Source organism: Salvelinus alpinus, chromosome 33 (genome assembly GCF_045679555.1).
Source record: "Salvelinus alpinus chromosome 33, SLU_Salpinus.1, whole genome shotgun sequence".
In the NCBI taxonomy this organism is placed as follows: domain Eukaryota; kingdom Metazoa; phylum Chordata; class Actinopteri; order Salmoniformes; family Salmonidae; genus Salvelinus; species Salvelinus alpinus.
In genome coordinates, this window is record NC_092118.1 from 7,546,550 (window position 1) to 7,573,188 (window position 26,639).

General features: G+C 42.0%; 1 protein-coding gene across 15 annotated transcripts in view; it reads right to left on the reverse strand.

The window, feature by feature from the left end:
* Window positions 1–351: 351 nt before the first annotated feature.
* The window catches only part of LOC139562906 (MAP kinase-activating death domain protein-like), an 80,967-nt gene continuing 54,679 nt past the window's right edge, over window positions 352–26,639 (reverse strand). For 10 of the 15 annotated variants that reach the window (XM_071381062.1, XM_071381056.1, XM_071381052.1 and 7 more), the window contains 16 exons: window positions 26,365–26,421; window positions 24,584–24,687; window positions 24,171–24,254; window positions 23,473–23,631; window positions 23,119–23,251; window positions 20,746–20,808; window positions 20,083–20,203; window positions 19,873–19,978; window positions 19,620–19,730; window positions 16,939–17,046; window positions 16,573–16,737; window positions 16,325–16,397; window positions 15,555–15,661; window positions 12,330–12,399; window positions 3,946–3,992; window positions 352–2,128 (listed from right to left, as the gene is read on the reverse strand). In XM_071381062.1, the coding sequence (XP_071237163.1) occupies window positions 2,015–2,128; window positions 3,946–3,992; window positions 12,330–12,399; window positions 15,555–15,661; window positions 16,325–16,397; window positions 16,573–16,737; window positions 16,939–17,046; window positions 19,620–19,730; window positions 19,873–19,978; window positions 20,083–20,203; window positions 20,746–20,808; window positions 23,119–23,251; window positions 23,473–23,631; window positions 24,171–24,254; window positions 24,584–24,687; window positions 26,365–26,421 (1,622 nt within the window). In that variant the 3' untranslated portion in view covers window positions 352–2,014. The remainder of the gene's footprint in view (window positions 2,129–3,945; window positions 3,993–12,329; window positions 12,400–15,554; window positions 15,662–16,324; window positions 16,398–16,572; window positions 16,738–16,938; window positions 17,047–19,619; window positions 19,731–19,872; window positions 19,979–20,082; window positions 20,204–20,745; window positions 20,809–23,118; window positions 23,252–23,472; window positions 23,632–24,170; window positions 24,255–24,583; window positions 24,688–26,364; window positions 26,422–26,639) is intronic. The other 5 variants (XM_071381063.1, XM_071381055.1, XM_071381060.1 and 2 more) reach the window with 3 other exon arrangements.

Here is a 26,639-nt window from a genome sequence, read left to right on the forward strand (position 1 = left end):
CCTTATTATAAATAACTCGTCCTCTTCAGTACACGTGCAACTTGGCATTTACTCCAGTTCCAGTACAAACAAATATTTGCTATTCAGTTACAATCGTCTATTCTTTATTACAGTTAATATAGTTAATGCTAACAGCACTCATTTTAATAATTTGCAGTGATATGTGAGTCAGTGCCTTCACAAATGTGTTAATTTTAAAAAAGGGTATTGTCTTAGACCATGCTAGTATTGCATTAAATCTTCACAAATATTACTCTAGATTTCATTCTTATGTTTTCCAAATATATGTATGCACATTGGATATGTGCTACATCATTTTAGTGTTCATTCCAAACTGAGACAATGTAGGGCTTTAGTTGACAACTTTTATTTTGATATTGCCAAAGCTGTACATGTTCTATAAATACTTATTTCAAACAAATATTTACAACCATTTCAATTATTCCATCACTTTCTCTCTCAACAGCAGTAGGCTAGCTAGCACAATAATAGGGTTGGTTGGTTTCAAATACTCCCGTTTCGTAATGTTCTCATTATATGTAACTAGTCTAACAAACTATGCTATTATGTTCTGTTACCGTTTTGAGACACTCCTCATCCAGTTACTCTCATATTTACACCAGTGTTTTTATTGTCAAGAATGAAATACCTTTAACTACCTCTCATGGAAGTTGTAACAATATGTTTCTTACACACGCATTTCATCTCTAAAAAATAAAAGCCACGTAAACATTAAAAACAATATCCTGATCATATAGCTGTATTATTCATATATTGCTGATCTGGCAAAACAATACACTGCTTGTATACACTCACATACACACCACTTACAGTTGGGCTAGATTGGATTTATTTATCTTACTACAATACAGACACAACATGAAGACTTAACACACCTCTCCAACAGACAAAACCATAACAGCAGTAGGTTTACACATCTCTAGAATCTCCAAATAGTGATTTCGCACAAACAATAGGTCATCATATTTATTTACTTCAATAAATATGTACGACAATGAAGTCCTTTTTTACAATCTTTGCTCTTTGTAAGCCAGAATTGCCAAGATTAAAAAAAAAATCTGAACAAGGATCTGGCTCTGGCTAACTACGTAAAGTATTGCACATCTAGTGAATAAACCACACTTTGCAAAACATCTTATGGTGGAATGTACAGCATTTTTTCTCTCCATAGTAACATGCAATTCAATACAGAGGACCACAGACAAGACATTTGACAGTAGTTTAGCCTCACTGGGCAAGCTAAAGAGAGATGCACACATCTTTGACCACACAAGATATTTTGGGATCAAAAGGAATGAAACCTTAAAAGCTTTTACGTGCAGTGTTTGATGCACCATGCAGAAGTAGCATTTATTAACAAAGTGACAACCGTCAGTACTAGAATGCTTTTTAAACGTTTCACCGGTTTGGACTTGGACAGACTGGAGTTTTACAGTAGTAGCACATAGAATATTCATCACAGTCATAGGGAGTGGAGCAGAGTGTGGACGGGGCGGTTGGTTGCTTTCTTATCGACTTGCAGAGCTGTGCCTCACATCCCTCCCCCTTGCTGTCTCCATCCCATTAAAAACAACCAATGAGACCTTGGCAGCAGGCCAGGCCGAGAGAAGGACACAGTCTCAGAGGGGACAGAGTTGGGGGACGGACGGACCTCGCCTTGAAGATCAAGCAAGCTTACGGCCAAGACATCAGGCTGGGCCTGTATGGGAGGAGCCTAGTGGACGTGACCATGGTTGGGAAGGGTACACACGATGCCACAGACCAAGGTTCACATATACATACACACACCATAGGGATTTTACTTACATGGCGAGGCGCAAAGAGTAGAGGGTATTTCTTGGAGATGTACTTACAGGGTGCAAAGAGGAGTAAAGAGGTGTGTAGGATCAAGGATTGTCAGAACTCAATGTCATAGTAGGACCGAGATTCCACTTTGTTGCAGAGTGAGAGGCACGGGGGGGGGGGGGGGGGGGTAGATTGGAGGGGTCGTAGACTAGCTGGCCAGGGGTCTTGGAGATAGAAGCTTGGGCTTGCCTTCTGCTTCCTTCCCCTTCACCGCAGCCACGTAGGAGAAAAGGCAGAGGACGGAGTAACAGATCTGGTGTGCCTGTTTGAGAGCAAGAAAAAAAGAGGGAACTTGAGGGAAGTCAAGCTACTTGTGGCATAGTTATACTACTTCTGCCACCTTTCACTTTATTATTTGATGTCATGGCTCTGTAGAATTTACACTAATCGTTATGAACAAAAAGAAGATTACATTATTTTAAAATACTTAGAGATTAAATAAAAAGTCTCCTTGAAAAAAATGAATATTACATGCATTTTAGCAGTTATGTCAAAGGGATTACTCTTCATAATCATGTCAGGACATACAGTTTAAGTCGAAAGTTTACATACACCTTAGCCAAATACATTTAAACTGACATTTAATCCTAGTAAAAATTCCCTGTCTTAGGTCAGTTAGGATCACCACTTTATTTTAAGAATGTGAAATGTAAGAATAACAGTACAGAGTGATTTATTTCATTCATCACATTCCCAGTGAGTCAGAAGTTTACATACACTCAATTAGTATTTGGTAGCATTGCCTTTAAATTGTTTAACTTGGGTCAAATGTTTTTGGTAGCCTTCCACAAGCTTCCACAATAAGTTGGGTGAATTTTGGCCCATTCCTCCTGACAGAGCAGGTTTGTAGGCCTCCTGCCTCACACACGCTTTTTCAGTTCTGCCCACAAATGTTCTATAGGATTGAGGTCAGGGCTTTGTGATGGCCACTCCAATTGCTTGACTTTGTTGTCCTTAAGCCATTTTACTACAACTTTGGAAGTATGCTTGGGGTCATTGTCCATTTGGAAGACCCATTTGCGACCAAGCTTTATGAAGTGCACCAGTCCCTCCTGCAGCAAAGCACCCCCACAACATGATGCTGCCACCCCCGTGCTTCACGGTTGGGATGGTGTTCTTCGGCTTGCAAGCCTCCCCCTTTTTCCTCCAAACATAACGATGATCATTATGGCCAAACAGTTCTATTTTTGTTTCATCAGACCAGAGGACATTTCTCCAAAAAGCTTTGTCCCCATGTGCAGTTGCAAACCGTAGTCTGGGTTTATTATGGCGGTTGTGAAGCAGTGGCTTCTTCCTTGCTGAGCGGCCTTTCAGGTTATGTCGATATAGGACTAATTTTACTGTGGATATAGATACTTTTGTACCCGTTTCCTCTAGCATCTTCACAAGGTCCTTTGCTGTTGTTCTGGGATTGATTTGCACTTTTCGCACCAAAGTACGTTCATCTCTAGGAGACAACGCGTCTCCCTCCTGAGCGGTATGACGGCTGCGTGATCCCATGGTGTTTATACTTGCGTACTATTGTTTGTACAGATGAACGTGGTACCTCCAGGCGTTTGGAAATTGCTCCCAAGGATGAACCAGACTTGTGGAGGTCTACAATTTTTTTCTGAGGTCTTGGCTGATTTCTTTTGATTTTCCCATGATGTCAAGCAAAGAGGCACTGAGTTTGAAGGTAAGCCTTGAAATACATCCACAGGTACACCTCCAATTGACTCAAATGATGTCAATTAGCCTAACAGAAGCTTCTAAAGCCATGACATTTTCTGGAATTTTCCAAGCTGTTTAAAGGCACAGTCAACTTAGTGTATGTAAACTTCTGACCCACTGGAATTGTGATACAGTGAATTATAAGTGAAATAATCTGTCTGTAAAAAATTGTGTCAATTATTGTGTCAATAGTTTGTTAACAAGAAATTTGTGGAGTGGTTGAAAAATGAGTTTAATGACTCCAACCTAAGTGTATGTAAACGTCCGACTTCAACTGTATATGCAACGCAGTACTGTTAAAACAGATCTGGTGGCTATTGAATGCCAAGAGTATGGCATTAGCTACAAGAGCGGAAGAGTTTAACTCACCATGGGTGTCTTGTACTTGTGGATCACCACTTCTTTAGTTTCAGGAACTACAAGTGCAGGTGCAAGAGACAAAACAAAGGATTCAAGAGGTTGAAACCACCCTTCAAGAAAGAGTGTTAGAGCTGGGGGTTGCAGCGGGTGTAGCATGTGATTAGAGTTTTCAGACTATGAGAGGGTACGCAAAAGAGGCTGTGGGCCAAGAGTCCACACAAGTACTGAACTGGTTCAGAGTTCACACTTAGCTCGAAAATGATGGTACCTGATTTGCTTTGGGCATATGTTAGATTGGATCGAATCAAAAACACGGACACGCTTCACTTGGGCATGATGAAAATCTGAAGTCTAAGACGGTGGATACTCTCATATACTATCTGAAAATGTGTGGCATTTTCAAAATTACCTTTCTGCCACTGCTAGGTCTAGCAAATATATTTGATATTTAAGGGGGAAGGACAGTAGAATCAAAGTGCAACTTTGGGTGGTTCTTGTAGGCAAAATACGTTCTTCGTAAATCATCTCAAATTATAGTCTTTGCGAAGCGAAGTTCAATAATGCGCTAAGAAAGCCACTGTAGGTAGCTAGCCAGCTAATAAGCTAGCTAGTGCACTAGCTAGGTGAAGAATCCCCATCTCCCTCACTCAGTCACCAGCAGGGTTGGGTAGGTTACTCTCTTATTGTAATCTGTTACTACCTGTCCAAAATTGTAATCAGTTAAGTAACCTTTGGATTACCCAAACTCAGTAACATAGTTGATTACTTACCCCTTATGAGGCATTAGAAGCAGTGGTGTGTAGTCATGGATACCAAGGGAAGCCTGGCTTCCTTGAAAAATTTACAAAAAAATATATATCTTTCGTCTCTTTGTGTTTTCAGAATTGTCCTTCAATTCGCAAGAGGCTGAATGTATATCATGGAGAAAGCATCCAAGAGAGCGACACAGCGCCCCTCTGTCTCCGTATGTGTAGGCCATCTATCTGATGCTGTCTGGTCTTTTTAATTAAAAAAATGTTATTTCACCTTTATCTAACCAGGTAGGCCAGTTGAGAACAAGTTCTCATTTACAACTGCGACCTGGCCAAGATAAAGCAAAGCAGTGCGACAAAAAACAACACAGAGTTACAGTCTTAAAGAGTATGACATTGTTGCCACCCGTAGCATTGAATGCAAGGGAAGCCAGCGAACATTTGGCCTCCCTTGATAATTTTGTAATGAAAATAATAGCCAATCAGCGTTGCGCTGAACTGAGTGAGCTCAACTGTGAATGCTCCTGGCGCACCAAAAAAAAGTATCAAGGGAAGCCAGTTTGGATTTGGCTTCACTTCTTTCACATCGCTTCAAGAAAAATACGTAATTGACAGAAACAACTTCAATTGTTGCATCTTGTGTTGTCCTACGGTGGCTAGCTAGCTAGCTAAAATTGGCCATTTCCTTGCCATGGATAGCTAGCTAAAATTGTCCATTTCCTTGCCATGGATGGAGATAGGGATTTGGTTTTACTTAATTCTCCGTATTGGCCAATGATTATAAAAGCGATTCTGATCCAACCATAAATTCAGACATTGTGCCCCTGGACTGAGAGGTTGGAAGTTCAATAGCTATGTAGCTACTGTATATGTAGAAGGCTAATGTTAACTAGCTAATGTTGCCCACGAAAGGAAGTTAGGCTAGCGAGCAAGCATTTTAGCCAGGTAGCCTAGGACAACAAAAAATAAAAGTGTCTTTTGTATGACAGTCATAAATCAAATCGTATTGGTCACATACACATATTTAGCAGATGTTATTGCGGGTGTAGTGAAATGCTTGTAGTAGGGTAAGTCAACATGTTTTTCTCTGCATGCACACACAAATCAGAACAATGGACAGCCACATCATATTTAGCTTATGTTGATCAGACTATATTGCTTTTGGTATATTTTAGTTGTCACTACTAGACTAAGCATAGATGATTTGATGATGTTGAAATGATGAAGTTAAAATGGTGCTGGAATAATGGAGGCAGCTCCTGTTTTCTTTGCAACTTGCGGTAACTCTCCTTAGTTCTAAATCATTAGTTTAGTTGTCCGAAAATGTCGTAAACATTAACTTGCTTGACCATGCTGTAGGTCACGTAACTGTTTGTTACATGCAATCTGCTTTGTGGACTTCACCAGACAGATGTTGCTCCCCGGTTTTGGGATGAAACAAAGGTGTGGTTGAATTCAGGGGCGCAACTTTGGTTTTAGAAGTAGGGGTGACACTTTTTTTTTTAAATCCAGTCGGATAAATATTCCAAACAGCCTCCCCGATCGCTCGGAGGCGTCCGCATGGTCCTGGCTTCCCCAGTGATATTACCCATGCATCGCTACCGAGAAGAAGACAAAAAGTTTCCAAATGCATTTGGTGATTGTCATTGTGGTCTCTGACTGTTGGTCAGACTCACTCAGGTGGAACAAACTTAAATGTGTCCTTTTTCCAATGCTGAATTGAGAGAAAACGGTGTCATATTTTCCCCCTAACAAAAATCCTTACATGTCATCCAAAAAGTAATCCTCTAAAGTATCTACAATCTGATTACAATATTTTTGCTATGCCTGTTGTATATCCCCACAGATAACTTTCTACTGCGTCATTGCTAATTTATCCCGGTCAGCCTATGCTAGTTCCCAGTTAATGTAGCCTTGCTACTCACCTTTATATATTGTCTATTACAAATGAATATATCAGTATTGGGTTACAACATATAGTTCACCTTCCTTGTTTCGCTGCATATTATGTAGGTTTCCATTACTGTTCCTCTGACTGGTCTATTCACCGTTGAGGTAAACCGTGGTCAGAACAGTATTTTGTTATATCCATTACAGCCATGTACAGGTTTATATTCCATCAAATCTTACTTCTATCAATTTTGTTACCATGTATGCTTACACCCTGCATGTTATTTGTGTTGTATGTAACTGTAGGCCATTTAGGCAGTTCACCATTTGTGCCTCTTAATCTCTATGGAAAAATAAGGCACTCACTAGGCTGCGGTCCAAATACGCGATTTTTACCCCATCAGCCCTTGGTCTAGTAACTTTCCCTCGGGGAATCCCCATTGAAACCGGATGTAGTTTGATTGCCACCTTAAACGGAGGTCAAATTCACAAACGTTGCCCCCTTGGCCCTCGATTTTGCTTGACGGAGCGAGTGAAGAATTTGTCACTTGCAGGGTTGATATGACCCACAATTCAATGCAAACTGTAGTCACATGTCAAACTCTGGTGGCCGCAAAGGTATACATTTAATCAAGAAGGCTGCATTTTCGGCATGCCAGAAAAAATGATGACCCTAACTTGATAAAAAATATATCTAGACAACATTGATTTTAGCGTTGTAAAATTGGCTTAGTCTCATAGTGAGGAGCCTATAAACAGTAGATTCATAAACATATTTTTGGGGAATTCTGAAATTTGTATACACAACCGGACGTGATTGGGAGTCCCATAAGCCAACGTACAATAGGCCCAGCGTCGTTAACATTAATAGCCTTAGGTTGGTTGTTTTGAAGCTCAACTTCAAGATTTACACCAAGGACGTTGCCTCTTCGATCAACACTCCCTCGCTTGGGCAAGGAACACTCGGATGTGACGATGTAAAATGCCAGTCAAGGGCTTAGAGTTCAGGGCCGAGGGCTGTCTACTTTGAGTTTGAAACGCAGCCGTTAAGAGTTGTCGTTTTCCAGCACCGCCCTTTCTGGCATGTTCACGGATGTCAGTCAGCCTTTGCAATTAGAGCTATTACAGGGCTCGCCTAGTGGCAAGGTTTATATGCATATTGTTTACATGTGTATCACCTATTATGTATATATACCAACCACATATTACGTATGCATATTTCTTAGGTATTCTTGCCATTATGTTTGTATACATTCCTTATGACTATTTATGCATATTCTTTTCTGTATGTTTATGCATATTTCCCCTGCTTATTTCCTATTGTATACCTATGTCAATGTTTTATCTAGTGAATTATTATACATGACTAATATTGTATTATCATTCCTTTTCTCTAGTAGAAATTTGTACTACTACATATTCACCATTATTCTGGTTACTGTGGAATTGAGGTGTTCACAGTGAATCAACGGCTTGCATCGTCTTTTTGACCGAAGACACAGGGGCTAGGGTCGCACTCCCAGGGCATAACACACAGTATTCTACAAGCTATGCTGACTGGCAAACAGCCACTGCTAAGTTAGGTAGCTAGCCATCATCTTTCAAGCTAACTATGGAAAACTGCTTGTGTGAATAATAACTTGGGGACAGTTTGGTTATGTTTCCACCATGTCTGCATACCAGACTACCATCTTGATGACTGTCTGCATAGTTCACCAGAGATGAGTTCGCAAAGTTAGAGAATTTAGTCTGCCCAGTCCACAGCATGCGGCCAACTGCAAACACCTCTGACAAACAGCTGGCTAGTTTGTTTATTTAGCTTCGTTTCCGAGAACCACCCAAACTTCGACCTCGCTTCTAGCTTGCCGCCAGCTTTATCCTTGTGGTACATGTCAAACAGTATACCTGTATGAGCTGGCTCAGTTTCTCACCTGATAAAAAATATATACACTACCGTTCAAAAGTTTGGGGTCACTTAGAAATATCCTTGTTTTTGAAAGAAAAGCAATTTTTTTGTCCATTAAAAAAACAAAATTATTCAGAAATACAGTGTAGACGTTGGAAATGAGTTTTGTAGCTGGAAACGGCTGATTTTTTAAATGGAAAATCTACATAGGTGTACAGAGGCCCATTATCAGCTGTGTTGCAATGGCACGTTGTGTTAGCTAATCCAAGTGGATCATTTTAAACGGCTAATTGATCATTAGAAAACCCGTTTGCAATTATGTTAGCACAGCTGAAAACTGCTGTTCTGATAGCCAGCAGCATACCACCCTGCATACCACTGTTGGCTTGCTTCTGAAGCTAAGCAGGGTCGGTCCTGGTCAGTCCCTGGATGGGAGACCAGATGCTGCTGGAAGTGGTGTTGGAGGGCCAGTAGGAGGCACTCTTTCCTCTGGTCTAAAAAAATATCCCAATGCCCCAGGGCAGTGATTGGGGACACTGCCCTGTGTAGGGTGCCGTCTTTCGGATAGGACGTTAAACGGGTGTCCTGACTCTCTGAGGTCATTAAAGATCCCATGGCACTTATCGTAAGAGTAGGGGTGTTAACCCCGGTGTCCTGGCTAAATTCCCAATCTGGCCCTCAAACCATCTTGGTCACCTAATAATCCCCAGTTTATAATTGGCTCATTCATCCCCCTCCTCTCCCTTGTAACTATTCCCCAGGTCGTTGCTGCAAATGAGAACGTGTTCTCAGTCAACTTACCTGGTAAAATAACGGAAAAGAAAAAAAAATATTAAAAAATAAATAAAAAATATAAAAAATATAAAAATAAATTTAACAAAAAAAAGATAAGCAATAAAACTGGCCTTCTTTAGACTAGTTGAGTATCTGGAGCATCAGCATTTGTGGGTTCAATTACAGGCTCAAAAAGGACAGAAACAAATAACTTTCCTTCTGAAACTCGTCAGTCTCTTCTTGTTCTGAGAAATGAAGGCTATTCCATGCGAGAATTTGCCAAGAAACTGAAGATCTCATACAACGCTGTGTACAGAAGGGATTCTGGCTCTAACCAGAATAGAAAGAGGAGTGGGAGGCCCCGGTGAACAACTGAGCAAGAGGACAAGTACATTAGTGACTCTAGTTTGAGAAACAGACTGGCAGCTTCATTAAATAGTACCCCAAAATACCATTCTAAATGTCAACAGTGAAGAGTTGACTCTGGGATGCTGGCCTTCTAGGCAGAGTTTCTCTGTCCAGTGTTCTTTTGCCCATCTTCATCTTTTCTTTTTATTGGCCAGTCTTAGATATGGCTTTTTCTTTGCAACTCTGCCTGTAAGGCCAGCATCCCGGAGTTGCCTCTTCACTGTTGACGTTGAGACTGGTGTTTTGCGGGTACTATTTATTGAAGCTGCCAGTTGAGGACTTGTGAAGCTTCTTTAAATCAGCACAGCAGTTTTCAGCTGTGCTAACATAATTGCAAAAGGGTTTTCCAATTATCAATTAGCCTTTTAAAATTATGGTTGCTGATAATGGGCCTATGTAGATATACCATTAAAAAAAATCTGCCGTTTCCAGCTACAACAGTCATTTACAACATTAACAATGTCTACACTGTATTTCTGATCAATTGAATGTTATTTTAAATGGACAAAAGATGTGCTTTTCTTTCAAAAACAAGGAAACTTATAAGTGACCCCAAACATTTGAACGGTAGTGTAGGTTCTGTTGTTTCCTAAAAAGTGTTTTTTACTGCCCCCATTACAATTACTGTTCCTAGATTTGTTTTGGTGAATAGATTCAACTGTTTGTAGCAGCAAGCCATTTGAACACAGACATCAAAATTATTGTGTAAAGAAGGACATATGTGGCCCACGGAAAAGGAAAGAACTCCCACTAATGGCTTGAAAATACAAAAAACATCAGTGTCACACAGTGTGAGCAAATGTGTACAGCAACAACAATGTAAAACAATGTGGAGAACGGGAAAGAAACAAAGCAGGACATTATAGGGAAAAAACAAAGTGTGTCAACCAAGAAACTGAATGCTTTAAGACACAAATACATAAGCTTTTAAAGGGATACTTTGGGATTTTGGCATTGAGGCCCTTTATCTACATCCCCATTGTCAGATTAACTCATGGATACAATGTTTATGTCTCTGCGTGCAGTTTGAAGGAAGTTGCTAACTGGCGCTAGTGCAATGACTGGAAGTTTATGGGCTCACGAAACTACATCCACGCAGGACACAGAGACATAAAAATGGTATCCACGAGTTCATCTGACTCTGGGGAAGTAGACGGCCAAAATCCCGAAGTGTCCTTTTAATGAGGCCCAACTCCCTAGACCAAGCTCAAAGCCAGTGTCGGTGGACAGACTTTTCATTAGTAACTGTGAACCTATGAAAGAGGGGACAATGATAAGTAGGGGTCGGAAAAAAGGGGGAGGGAATGGGGGGGGCAGTCAAAGCCCTCTGCTCCCCACATTGTCAAGTCGCCAGGTTTCTTGGCCTCAAAACCCCAAAGCACGGAGGAAAAAAACAACACTAGAGGGGTTTGCTTTTTTAAAGTGATGGAGAGGAGCAGAAAGTTTCAGTTTAATAAACGGTCAGGACAGGAAGAAACTCAGCCAAGGTTTACAAGAAAGGAACGAGGGGGATTCGGCATAAAGAATGAGGGGCATGAGAGAAGGCGGGAACGGAGAGGAGGAATGCTCTTACGTAAGGGAAAGGAGAAGAGAAAGGTGACAGCACTTTACCTGCTGGAGAATGAAGGTTTTCATAGCAGCAAGGATGAGGGTAACGTATTACAAAAGCAGCACAGAGACACGGCAGTAACCCAGTCCAGCGCTGATATAAATTGGGGCTATAACCTCACAGATCTAGGCCTCTCCTAACAATCTCATTGGTCACTGGTTGTCTGTTTCAAATATGGCAGTATAAACAGACACGATAAACCGTCTACACATCTTGAAGGAAATGCTCTAAATATCTAAATACTAGCCCTGGTCTCAGGAAAGGAATCACCAATCGCATTTAGTAGGCACCATTGAGAGAAAACGTTTTGAAATGGCTGAGATACTACCTGCCTAAGAAAGTACATTTTCCTTTTCTTTCTGAAAACATTTTTTTGTGCCTACTCAACGCAACCCAAATGTGGCCATTTCCAGAAAGTTAGCAACCTTCCATCCTGAAGATCGAGCGAGATAATTCAGCTTCAACTGAGAACATCATTAACGTATGTGTCCTTTATTCCTAATGAGCGTTTAAAACAGTTCAAATACGATCTGTGGCTCCGCTTCCCTCTGCTCTGGGCTTTGATGAATTTCCCTCTCATGCACATAGCATCTTATTTGGTCGAGTGAACCCTAAAAACGATTTCCTACCCTAAAGCTCTCATTTCCAACATTTGATCCTTACAAAAGTCTGATGCAGAAACAAGCTGTGCATCAAGTCTTCCATCATAACACAGCAGGCCTGACTCCTAAGACCTCATGGTTAAAAACTAAAAACACAGCAGATAAAGACAGAAATCTCACAAATAGGGCTGTTTTCTCTTATTTTATAAATCAGCAATATATATGAAAATAAGCAAAGATTCATATTTGTGAGGGCTGGACTTCTCAAATTGCAAAATGAAACTAGCTAACTCTAGCACTGACTATAATTTGCCCTGAGGTAAGCAAGAGCTGTTGTGAATCCACTGAACGCCGAGTCGTTGCAGTTGCTAACTCTGTGCGTCAGCGTTGCGTTTGTCGTGAGTTACTGCCGTGTCGAGTACAGACCTAGAATCAATAGATGTGGTAATTACCAAATTCCTCCAGGACAAAGACTCCCTTCACAGTATTGCACTTTTTAATGTGATTCAGCTCTATGAAAACCTAAAACAAAAAAAACAAAAAGACAGAACATTAGTAACTCAATGACATGCTGAAATTAAACATTTCAGAGAGAAAATGAACAACGTTAAATTCTCATCTAGTCAATACTAAAAGGGAAAGAATACAGAAGATGGTATATGCAAGCTTTTAAACGCTACCAAAATGAAATGGGACAGCACAAAACAGAAGTTTCCATGTTTGAATGCTTACATGGGCTGGGGTTAGGTGAGTAGATTGCATTGTGGAAATGTCTATGATGAAGTGAGTGCTATTAATGATTATTTGCTGAATGAAACTATAATATGGCAATTTGTTCGCACTATAGTGCCTTAGCTAAACTGTGCATCAGCAAAGCTATTGTGGCCATTTGTTGTCAACAGTGAAGCAATGGCGACTGCTAACTCATTTCCGTTTTCCCTACTAATGCAAATGCACTGTGGCCCATGTAATGCTAAGCATACATGGAAATTCCATATGAAAACAGAGATGAGGACACATAACATAAAGTTTACCACACACAGCTAAAGAAATTGAGGAAAACGAACCCAACAAAAAAGTCATAACCGCTAACAAGCAAACACGGCAGAGGTTGTGTACCTTCCGCTCCTTGCAGGGGGAGAGAGCATGGAAGAGAAACGGTTTGGATTATTATCGGACAGAAGAGCACAAACACTGGACGGCGCTCAAAGAGGGCGCTGCACTATCCCCCAAAAACGATCAACATAATGGACGGGACTTGACGTACTAACAGCTATCAATGCCAATATACCTGCCACAGAAAATTCTACTGGAATGATGAAGTGCTAAACTAAAGTACAAAAAATGGAAAAATAACTACTGAAAGTTGGTCTAGTCTATACTTTAAACAGCTGGACTTTTTTTTTTGGTTCGTTCCTGGGCCTAACCCAGAAAATGACATAATTACTACCAGTTTACCAAAACCAATCTCTGGTTGTAATGACATAATTTCAACCAGTTTTGACTGCTGGGAACCCATTCCCGCCCCCCATGCCCTCCATGCCCCCTCCTCCAGCAACGAGGGCTGGCACCAACAGCTCAGTAGTACAGGACCAAGAGGGCAGTCAGCCACATCGCCTCCCCAACAAAACAGGCTGCCGCCTTTAACAACCTCACCCCTCTGTAGCGTATTTAACCCTACGGTGACCCATGTCTGTCACTGGAAGCTTGGGTGGGCCTGCACTGGCAAAATGTAATGGGTTGGCATTAAAAGTTCTTCACAACAAGACAGTTAAGTGTTTTTTAAAATGTTTTATTGCATGAATGAGGTCTATGAATATGACATCTACTACTGGTGGATAAGCTCCTGCAGAGCTGACGTTGGAAAAAGAGGTGGTTTGAACTCTCCAAGCAGTATCTCAATGAGAACTATGGACCATTATCGTACAATCAGGTTGCACAAAGGTATGTGTTGTTCCTAAAAGGTAAATTAGGCTAAGTTGTCTGTAGTAGGGAAAAGGTATTATAACATTGACTGTGGTACCCTTGTTAAATTCTATATGATGATGATGATGATGTAACTGTTCGTCAACCATAGCACTGTGTTCTAACCTGTTTGTACCTTCTTTTTGAAGCAACACTATCAAATACACTCTCGATTGGCCACTCCAATGTCTAGCCTTAATTCCTTTCAATTAGGTGCGCTGTGTGATCTAAAGAAATCAAGAAAGCAGTTCAAAGAGCTAAGACCTTTCATAAAGGAAGCAGTGGTCAAAAACATTGTTTTCTATTCTACTACAATTGAGTATTACTTTATGAGTAGGCATTCCCATGTGTTGATTCAATGCGTTTTTGCCCCAATCCTACAGTGTGATATGTCCAGTATGTTTCTTCACTATGGTTATATTAAATGAGTGCCACTCCTATGACCCTCAATCACTGGCGGAGCAATTGTATAATTGTTATTTCAGATTCCAAGCATTTCCTTTGGGTCCAAAAATATCTACTTGTGACAGGTGAGGACTGAGGTCAATTATATTCTTACTCAAGTTGATTCAGGAAATGGAATTGCCCCAACACCAAAAGTTGTGAATACTTGAGGTATTTTTCATCGAACTTTAATATGCAGGTCAAGGGGACAAAACTTTAAAAGGGAAAAATAAAATGGCAATTATTAATGAAAAGTCTTTGCGCAAGGTCATCTGTCTTACCTCTGATGCACAAATCTCTCTTACACAAACAGAACACTCGCCTTCCCCCACAAACGACAAGGTTTGGGCACCACAACTAAGAATGCTAAGTATTAACAGACTATTTTAGTATTTATATATATATAAAAAAAAATATGTCCAATTATGATTATATAAAAATTTAAAAAAATGTACCCCTTTTTTCTCCCCAATTTCATGATATCCAATTGGTAGTTACAGTCTTGTCCCATCGCTACAACTCCCAATACGGACTCGGGAGAGGCAAAAGTCGAGAGCCACGCGTCCACCGAAACACGACCTGCCAAGCCGCACTGCTTCTTGACACACTGCTGCCTTAACCCGGAGTAAACAGTGTACAGCTGGGGACCTGAAGTCCGCGTGCAGGCCCCCGGCCTCCACAAGAAGTCGCTAGAGCGTGATGGGACAAGGACAACCCAGCCGGCCAAACTGTCCCCTAACCTGGACGACACTGGGCCAATTGTGCGCCGTCTCATGGTTCTCCCGGTCGCAGCCGGCTGCGACACAGCCCGGGATTGAACCCGGATCTGTAGTGACGCCTCTAGCACTGCGATGCAATGCCTTAGACCGCTGCGCCACTCGGGAGGCCTTTAACAGAAGTGGATATGTGTTTTCATCTTGAAACATACATCTTAGTGACTGCACAAATAAATCATAGAAAGACAAAGCACAAAAATGAGTTATTCCTCTAAGGTCCTGATCAAAACAGTGACTGAAGTACCTTTAAAATGTACTCTGCTTTTTCAGTCAATTCAGTAGGCTATAAAAATGTATCAATGTCAAAGATAAACAACCATAAATGCCTTCTATTCTCTCTTTTGTTTTTTAAAGAGACCTTAGAGGAAGTGAGCCACTGTTGTGTGTGTGTGTGAGAGAGAGAAAGAAAACAGAAAACGAGGAGAAGAATTGCGGTGGTTGGAAGGAGGTTAAATGGTTTCGCGTGTGCGTGTGGTAATACAGGCCTCCTACCTGGCTGTGCATGAATTTGAGGTTGATGCCTTCCAGGGTGACTTGCAGCAGTCCTCCCTCGCCAGTCTTCATGTCCTGCACAGGGAACTCTCCACCCAGCTCTGGCCCTATGGAGAGAAGGACAGATCGCTTAAACCAAAGGATCCCTCCCCTATCCATTCCGCTGTACATCCCTTTCGAAAAGTGTTCGTGATAACAGACAGAAAAGTCTTTACTTGGCCAACTCAGCTGATTGACTCAAATGGTTATAGAATTTATTGGACGATAAAGCAGTAGGGTAGAGCTCACCTTCACTCAGAGTTATTCCTACATCCCAAAGTTCTACTTCTCCATAGACTACGAACTATTACTAACTGTTATTAACCCCTAGTGTAGCGGTATACAAACTTCTTCATCGGGACCCCGTTTTTTTGGCCAAATGTAGTGACAACCTTAAAAATCGGCACATTTCCATTTTTACATGAACAAATAACCTTTATTTCATGACATTTTCATCTCTCTTATCAAAATGAAAAGAAACCAATAAATTCAATAATTCCTTTTTCAAATGATCTCTCTCAAAAGCGTTTGTATATATTGTCTCATACATTAATCTGTACTCTTCATTTCTTTGAAATATATTTTGGTGACCCCACTGCAATTCCTCTAGGTCCCGACCCAGACTTCGAATACCACTGCCCTAGGGCTATCCATTTTCAAAACGCAGGGCAAGAATACATTGGTGCTGCCTCAAAGAAGGAGACTCCAGCCAAACGTGCACACCCACATACCTGGTTTAATGCTCTGCTGTCGGGCAGCAGCTCTTTCCATGCTGTCCTTCACACAGTAATACAATTCGCGACACTAGACAACAAAACATTTGAATTCAGATTATGGAATACAAAAAGTGGCTGTACAAAAGTCTGACACGAAAGTCACAATTCAATTTACAGTCACAGGTTCCACTAACACGGATATCATGGTGTTCATAATTGCTAGTTGCATTTCAGTACTCGAAGCGCTAACGGTAGGGGCTCACCTTCTTGGTGTAGAACTTGTTGAGTTGGGTCTCCTGGCCATTGCGTCTCCACAGACACAGGACCTTGGTCTTGGGGCAGTAGGTCATGTTGATGAGCTTCTCGTACCACCAGCGCTCATACACTGTGCCGATGTTGCTGCGCAGGACTATACAGTCGTCACACACCTGAATGGGGGAAATGGACAGAGGCAAAGGATGCAATTATTTGATATCCACTGTAGAGCTAAACGCTAGATCTATAAATTTGATCTATTCAGATACTCGTCAGGCCATCTCTGGGGGCACAATAAAAAGAAAACATGAACAAGGCCTACTGTATGTACAAGGAAGGGCTGGGAAAGTGAATGCTGAAAGTGTCTCTCATACCTCCATGAAGAAGATGTCCCCCGTGGTATCTGTCCCAGCATGCACCACGAAGGTCTGCTTCTTGATGTGACGGCTTCCGCTAGGTCTGATGGACAGCTCGCGGCCATTCTGAAATGTGAGTGAACAAGACTTTTTACCCTTCTACAATTTCTGCGGCCCCGTGGAAATCTAACATAATAAATAAATCCCCATCAAAATGCATCCGTTTAAGCTAGAGATATGTTTTTTTTGTTGCATGGGCTGCGTCTCAATCCACCATATTCGCCGAGATCGACCTTCCACATCTGTGGTGAAAGGTGGCAGAATTAGAAGAACTGTGTTTGTCAGACCATGAGATATCCAGAAGATCGGTCCTCTCTCAAAAACGTCTGAACGGTTTGGCCTATAAAACTATTATGACTCCTCTGTAGAAAGATGACTCATGAACCCAATGGTGTTCTCCGTTTTGCTCTACGAAGTTGGTACATCCCCTTCTGCCAACTTCTGTCTGTAGCCTCTGAACAGTTTGGGCTACACAGTAATATGACCCCTCTCTGTGGAAAGGCGAGTCTCTCACAAACACATTCATGTTGGTTGTTTTGCTCTAGGATGCCCACAAGGCCTCAAGACTCATCTGAAGGTACCCGGTACCATTTTTTTTATCAATGGAAGTATATATGGAGATTAGAGGTCGACCGATTATGATTTTTCAACACTGATACAGATTATTGGAGGACCAAAAAAGGCTGATACTGATTAATCGGCCGTTTTTTTAAATGCATTTGTAATAATGACAATTACAACAATACTGAATGAACACTTATTTTAACTTAATATAATACATCAATAAAATCAATTTAGCCTCAAATAAATAATGAAACATGTTCAATTTGGTTTAAATAATGCAAAAACAAAGTGTCGGAGAAGAAAGTAAAAGTGCAATATGTGCCATGTAAGAAAGCTAACGTTTAAGTTCCTTGCTCGGAACATGAGAACATATGAAAGCTGGTGGTTCCTTTTAACATGAGTCTTCAATATTCCCAGGTAAGAAGTTTTAGGTTGTAGTTATTATAGGAATTATAGGACTATACCATTTGTATTTCATTAACCTTTGACTATTGGATGTTCTTATAGGCACTTTAGTATTGCCAGTGTAACAGTATAGCTTCCATCACTCTCCTCGCTCCTACCTGGGCTCGAACCAGGAACACAACGTCAAGCAGCGTTACCCATGCAGAGCAAGGGGAATAACTACTCCAAGTCTCAGAGCGAGTGACGTTTGAAACGCTATTAGCGCGCACCCCGCTAACTAGCTAGCCATTTCACATCGGTTACACCAGCCTAATCTGGGAGTTGATAGGCTTGAAGCACAGCGAAGAGCTTCTGGCAAAACGCAGGAAAGTGCTGTTTGAATGAATGCTTATGAGGGTGCTGCTGCCTACCACTGCTCAGTCAGACTGCTCTATCAAATCATAGACTTAGTTATAACATAATAACACACAGAAATACGAGCCGTAGGTCATTAATATGGTCGAATCCGAAAACAAGACGTTTATTCTTTCAGTGAAATACGGAACCGTTCCGTATTTTATCTAACGGGTGGCATCCATAAGTCTAAATATTCCTGTTACATTACACAACCTTCAATGTTATGTCATAATTACGTAAAATTCTGGCAAATTGGGCGGCCCAAACTGTTGCATATACACTGACTCTGCGTGCAATGAACGTAAGAGAAGTGACACAATTTCACCTGGTTAATATTGCCTGCTAACCTGGATTTCTTTTAGCTAAATATGCAGGTTTAAAAATATATACTTCTGTGTATTGATTTTAAGAAAGGCATTGATGTTTATGGTTAGGTACACATTGGAGCAACGATACGCACTGCATCGATTATATGCAACGCAGGACACGCTAGATAAACTAGTAATATCATCAACCATGTGTAGTTAACTAGTGATTATGATTGATTTATTGATTGATTGTTTTTTTATAAGATAAGTTTAATGCTAGCTAGCAACTTACCTTGGCTTCTACTGCATTCGCGTAACAGGCAGGCTCCTCGTGGAGTGCAATGTAATCAGGTGGTTAGAGCGTTGGACTAGTTAACTGTAAGGTTGCAAGATTGAATCCCCCGAGCTGACAAGGTAAAAATGAGTCGTTCTGCCCCTGAACGAGGCAGTTAACCCACCGTTCCTAGGCCGTCATTGAAAATAAGAATGTGTTCTTAACTGACTTGCCTAGTTAAATAAAGGTGTAAATTAAATCGGCCATTCCGATTAATCGGTCGACCTCTAATGGAGATTGTTTAGTCCCTTGAATAAGGGGTTAAATACATGTGTCCTTTCTTATATCTCTCAGATATAGGACAGAATTTCCTTTAGATTTTTTTTTAGGGAGGATTGTTGTTCCATATATTGAATCTGTTATTCAACGCTTTTCTATGGGCTAATAGCAATAATGCCAAATCAAATGTTTCATCCCCGGCTTAGACAGGGCTTAGACTCTAGCGTGTTAAACAGAGATACTGTATCAGCAACACTGATATTCTCACACACCGTAAAAACATGTGTTGCATAAAAGGATCTGGCTCGAAGGACCACATAAAACGTTGAATCTTTATGCCACTTGGTAGAACAGTTGACTGCCTTAGTGGCTCCTATTTTATTGAAGAGAGAGAATCCTTGGTTCTTTCTTACCAAATTAGCCAGTTTGTCCAGACACTCGTTGATCTCCTGGCTGTGGCTAAGGCCGATGTGGGACTTCCCCATCAGACGCCTCACCTTCTTCCTGATGTCATTCTTGTTCACCTGGACAGACAGAGAAGGATATACAGACAAACTTAGCAAGAGACGTCGGAAAACATGCGATGCCTACTTATCTGAACATTCGTAGTTGCTGCAGTTGACATACGGGGGTTACGGAGTGAAACATTGTGTGTGATAGACCCACCTTAACCATTAGCATGTAGGCGATCATATTGTGCAGTAGAGTAGCTAGCAGCCTGTCCTCATCGTCCTCCAGGCGCTTACGGTCATGGTCCCCGAGTGACAGGTATCTGTGTAAACAGTGGTAACCATCAGCCTCTAAACAGGAAACACAGCTATACAAGGATGGCTGTCATTTCAAAAATACAGATCCACTCTAATAGGCAACCTGTACCTGTCAATCATCTCTTGAGGTCCCTGGTCCATGCCCATCCCCTCTCTCTCCAACATGACAGCATCCAAGTAAGCATCCTCCCAGAACTGGACCTGGTCCCACAGTGTAGAGCGCTCCTTACCTACATAAATACAACACACACTGCTTATCTGTGTCCAAAAGGGGACACACTTACACAAAACACATCATGACCACAATCACAAGGGCACACAAAACCACAAAACTAGCCTACAAAATCATCTCCAGGTCAAAATCCCCTTCACACTGACAACTACTGTACATGTCACCACACACTCGCCAGTAGACATGCATTAACATACACATGATCCCACAGATCCTTACATAACTGCACACACAAACACCCACACAATCGAACAAACACTCATATGAACACACATCCATACGAACACACACACCTGACCATGTGATTGTTGAAAATGTATTGTCAACCAAGAGATATTGTCTCTTGTTTACTTGTCCATTGTCCTGCTACATTGTTTACAAAACCATCCACTCGGTGTGATGGGAAATCCAGTGGCGGTAAAGATCAAAGCAGCACTTCAAAGCACCAGACAATACACAAGTGAGCACCAGAGCCCAGGCGGGCATTTCATCCAAGCACAAACATAGAAGGTCAAAAGGTGAAAAAGAGGTCAGCCCTACTCAGAGAGAAGGTTTCCATGGCAGCATCCTCCAGCTGGTCCCACATGGAGCTCTTGTCTCGCCCTGCAAGGTGTTCCCGGGACACGCAGTAGGGAGGAAGAGGAGCAGCAGAGCAAAGAGGGTTAAGCTCAGAGCTGAGTGGGTTAATGACAAACCAAGAGAAGAGAGAGACCACAGGAAGGGGTGAAAGCACAAATAAATAGACCCAATTCACTGCAGACCTACCTTCACGCTTTATAGTACAGTTCATGCAGTGTTAGTCAAATAGTGAGAAAGAGTTAGACGAATCAGATAGATATGCAGTACCAGAAAAAGTTTGGAGACACCTACTCATTCAAGGGTTTTTCTTTATTTTTTTACTATTTTCTATATTGTAGGATAAGACATCAAAACTATGAAATAACACTTTCCACCTTCTCCACTGCGGTCCCATCGATGTAGATAGCGGGGTGCTCACTCTGCTGTTCCCTGAAGTCCACGATCATCTCCTTTGTCTGTTGACGTTGAGTGAGAGGTTGTTTTCCAGGCACCACACTCCAAGAGCCCTCACCTCCTCCCTGTAGGCTGTCTCGTCATCGTTGGTAATCAAGCCCACTATTGTTGTGTCGTCTGCAAACTTGATGATTGAGTTGGAGGCGTGCATGGCCACGCAGTCATGGATGAACAGGGAGTACAGGAGGGGGCTGAGCACGCACCCTTGTGGGTCCCCAGTGTTGAGGATCAGCGGAGTGGAGGTGATGTTTCCTACCTTCACCACCTGGGGGCAGCCCGTCAGGAAGTCCAGGACCCAGTTACGCAGGGCGGGGTTCAGACCCAGGGCCTCGAGCTTAATGATGAGCTTGGAGGGTACTATGGTGTTGAATGCTGAGCCATAGTCAATAAACAGCATTCTTACATAGGTATTCCTCTTGTCCAGATGGGATAGGGCAGTGTGCAGGCGATTGCATCGTCTATGGATCTATTGGGGCGGTAAGTAAATTGAAGTGGATCTAGGGTGGCAGGTAAGGTAGAGGTGATATGATCCTTGACTAGTCTCTCAAAGCACTTCATGATGACAGAGGTGAGTGCTACGGGGAGATAGTCATTAAGTTCAGTTACCTTTGCCTTCTTGGGTACAGGAACAATGGTGGCCATCTTGAAGCATGTGGGGACAGCAGACTGGGATAGGAAGAGATAGAATATGCCTGTAAACACACCAGCCAGCTGGTCTGCGCATGCTCTGAGGACGCGGCTAGGGATACCGTCTGGGCCGGCAGCCTTGCTTGGGTTAACACATTTAAATGTTTTACTCACGTCGGCCACGGAGAAGGAGAGCCCACAGTCCTTGTTAGAGGGCCCCGTCGGTAGCACTGTGTTATCCTCAAAGCGTGCGAAGAATGTGTTTAGCCTGTCCGGAAGCAAGACGTGGCATGTGTGGTTGCCACCGTGAAGCATGGAGGAGGAGTTGTGATGGTGTGCGGGTGCTTTGCTGGTGACACCATCTGTGATTATTTAGATATCAAGGCACACTTAACCAGCATGGCTACCACAGCATTCTGAAGTGATACGCCATCCCATCTGGTTTGCGCTTAGTGGGACTATAATTTGTTTTTCAACAGGACAATGACCCAACACACCTCCAGACTGTGTAAGGCCTATTTAACCAAGAAGGAGAGTGGAGTTCTGCATCAGGTGACGTGGCCTCTACAATCACCCAACCTCAACCCAATTGAGATGGTTTGGGATGAGTTGGACCGCAGAGTGAAGAAAAAGCAGCCAACAAGTGCTCAGCATATGTGGGAACTCCTTCAAGACTGTTGGAAAAGCATTCTAGGTAAAGCTGACGGAGAGAATGCCAAGAGTGTGCAAAGCTGTCATCAAGGCAGAGTGGCTACTTTGATGAATCAAAAATATATTTATCTGTTCAAAACCTTTTTGCTTACTACATGATTCCATGTGTTATTTCATAGTTTTGACGTCTTCACTATTATTCTACAAGGTAAAAAAAAAAAAAAAAAAACTTGAGCGAGTAGGTGTGTCCAAACTTTTGACTGGTACTGTATGTATGTATGTATGTATGTTTGTATGTATGTGTTTTGCCTTATAGGAAGGATTCACTCAGCAAGATGACATTACAATGAGCAGCACCGCAGATGTGAGATGAGCACGATGCAAGACAACAGAGACATTTAGCATCGCGCTTCAACGTTCTTTGATGTTGCGGAAATTGACCTGATATTGTGTTTACCTTGTGCATGCAACATCTCGCTGAGGCTACTCGATATTTAATGTAACTTTTTAACCACAAAGTTGAACAGAGGGAGACTAAAGAAGGCACTGGAATATATATTAAAACCCACAGCCTTTCTAAAACATCAGTCATCTGGAACGTACCCAGCAGGCCATCACACAGGTAAATCCTCATGCTGATGTCTTCCAAGGGCTGGGTGGGAGGCCCCTTAACCACGACAGGCACGAGTTTAGCCTTCACCTCCTTCACACAAGGCTTCATCTTTTGGGTCTTACCCTGGGAAAACACCACAAAACATAAATCATGGGATAAATTCGTCTTGCCAAAAATGTTCAAGGTTTTCCTGCATTTACAAGATTGACATCCACGGAGAGACTTCATGTCCCGCAGCGAATGCATTTGCACTTATCGAAAACGCCCCAAAAAACAAAACAGTTGCATGAATATTAACTGGTGAATCAAGCAGTGTGATCAGCCAGGAAGGACTTTCCACTCACAAACACTGAGCTGGTGGCCGGGTTGGTCTCAATCTCGCTGTCGGACAGTGTTCCCCTGGAGAGGTTGAGGTGGGGGGCTTGCCTGCCACCCAAGCCCTCCCCAGTGGTGCTACTCAAGTCACTGTCAGCTCCCAGCGTCTCCCCTGAGCTGTTACTTATCTGGAGGGGTCAGGGGTCAAAGTGTCAGGAGACTAGTGAATATCAGGCATACTGAGACACAGAGAACTCACACTGACTAAGGCTAAAAGAGACAAGAGTTAGATAAGTACTCCTCAACCCTGCTCTTGGAGAGCTGCAGTACTACAGGTTTTTTTGAGGATCACTGAGTTACACTAAGGCTAAGAAACACTGGGGAAGAGGTAGATTAGTATGACACGTACGGTTTTGGCAACAGCCATTGTGCCAGGCTGAGACAAAGCAAGACAAGAGATGAGTAGGACTAAAGTTAGCAAAGACTAGAAATTAATCAAGCTCGGAATTTAGTGAGATTGGGAAGCAACCTGGTTTGGGATAAGTGTTACTGGGGATGTATGGCTTGAGCTTTAATGAGTGTAGAGCCTTGAGTGTAAACCTTGTAAGACTAAGGATAAAAATTGAGCTTAGGGATAAGCGGGCCTTGGGATGAGTCACACTGAGGTAAGGTTGAGAGGGGCTAAGGATCGGGTTGAGATTGTTTCTCTGTGTTGGCCGCGCCCTACCACTGTGCTGGCCTCTGAGTCCTGGCTGGTGCTTCTGGTAAGGACTGGCGGTTCAGTGCCGGTCACAGACTCTGTGTCACTCTTCTGCAAAGCAAGACCGAGAAAGACTGAGAAAGAGAGGTGAGCAGACAGACAGTGGTCTAAAGTACTTTAAAGTACTACGTAAGTTGTTTTTTGAGGTATCTGTACGTTACTACATTCCTAAAGGAAATAATGTACTTTTTACTCCATACATTTTCCCTGACACCCAAAAGTACTCGTTACATTGACAGGAAAATGTTCGACATTTTGACAAGAATGAGAACCAGCAGACAAGCACCAGAGTTGGGGGATAACCGAAATGCAACAAGTGTCAGATTCAACGTGTGCATTCTTCCCTTAGTTACAAGAGCTGGCTTTGGAAAAGAACAGACCTGGGATCCAGAGGTGACGCTGAGGCCACTGTCAGCACTGATCTGGGACTTCTTCTCCTCTGTGTCAGTCAGCTCAGGGTGCTGTTTCTTAGCCCCCTCCGCTCCTGCAGGATACATGTTGTTGTCAGCACAGGTGCCATGCGCACTTCCACACTGCCCCCTTACGGAGTGTCACATGATTGGCAACTGGCAGAGAAGTGGGGGAGGGGGCTGGTGACCTAACTGCTACTGAAAGGCTTGCACACATCGCACTGAATGTGGATTTAGCGTTTGTCTTCCGATCTGAATGACGACACTTTTCACACGATTCTCCATGTAAAATTGGTGCGCACTCGGTTCGCAAATTACGTTCAGAGGTGCAAGGTATTCTCGGCCAGCAAACGCTATTGGTGTGTCTGACCTCTAATACCATCACGTTGGGATTGACCGGAAATACTGGCCCTACAATAGGGCCACTTCATTTAACCGGAGGCTCTTGCCTTTCTTTTTTTGTTGTGGAATTCAATGAACAACAGTTATTTTTATTTTTTATATTCAGGAAGCAATTTTTTTATAATAAATCGGTCATGTTCAGTAGGCCAAAACATAAGAAAATGGCCCAAAACAGAGAGATCAAATCCCATTTTCTGTTGCAAAACATTGTTTTGTGTGCCCTAATGAACATGACCCAGCCGTCAGATTTCAATAGACCAAGCATGTGACTATTTAGAGGCAAGTGGAGAGTGCAAAATCAGTAGGAATATTGATAGATGTACATCAAACTGTAATTGACAAAGGCAGATACCAATATAAAAGAGGTCAAAGTTACAAAAATGGACATACAGACTCAGGCAGTTAGGCATGCAGACAAACTGAGGGACAGTCAAAATAGGAGACCATTTTCTGCACAAGTTTGCTTTCAGACAAGCATTGACCAACGGCACTGTTGTTAATATCTCAGTCAGTTGTTGCAGAAAGACCTTGTTACGACTCACATAATGCACCTCTAGGAAAATGTTACTACAATTAAACAAACGCTGGCCTGCAATCTGTACATTTTGAAGAGTCCAGGACATCAAACCTTTACATTGGAAGAAAGTACAGTCAATTATAAATGGGGCAAATGTGCAAATGTTCAATGCAAATGTAACCATGACTTGACTTCTGTGATACATTTGGTCATGCAGCCAACAAACCTGCAAGAGATGTTTGTACTCTAACAAACTAGTGTGTATTCATTCATGGCTCAGTTATGTTTTCTTGTTGTACAATTTAACTTCTTGCCATGTAGTGATTTTCCAGAAAAGCACATTTGCTAAATAAAAATGCCACAACTTACTTAACTTTGATAGAACCTCAAGAGCCCAGGAAAATAGGGAATGTTTGGGATTAGGTATGGGTCTGACAGACTACGTTTCCAATGACTATTTCACAACTCAGTGAATAGGAATGGAAAAAGTTGTTGGCAAACATATGACAGAGGAGCTCTATGGAAAGAAAGAGGAACTTCCTACATTATGACTCCTGATTTGAGATATGCAAGTGTAACTCAAGTTATTCCACTGATATCAAGACGTGATTCACCCCAAATTCCCAAAACGTTACGTACACACCTCAAATCAAGATTATAGACCTAGAATAATTATCCATGTCAACATGATCACTTACATGAACTATTTAAATCATTTGTGACTAATAAACATAAGTAGGTTGGGGAAAGGTGGAGAAAAGGGCGTGGAAGTGTTAAGAGCTGGCGGTTATGCAATGCCCCAGTCTTTTTTTGTGTGTGAAAAATATCTTACTCTGTTGTTTTTCCATAGCTTTTTGCTTATCCTTTTCATGGTGCCTGCTCCACAATTCTACCCAAGATGCATTGCAAGCAAGGAGAGAAAGACAGAGAGAGTGTCAGAGAGCTGGTTGAGTAGGCAGGTATGGAGGATGAGCATTAGATAAACCATAACATAAAAAAAAATTAAGCATTAAAAAAAAAATATATTATTTTAACAATTGAGGATGTTTTGTAATGTCTGCGAGTAGTCACATTCCAGCTTGGCAATATGGAACACTATGACATAAT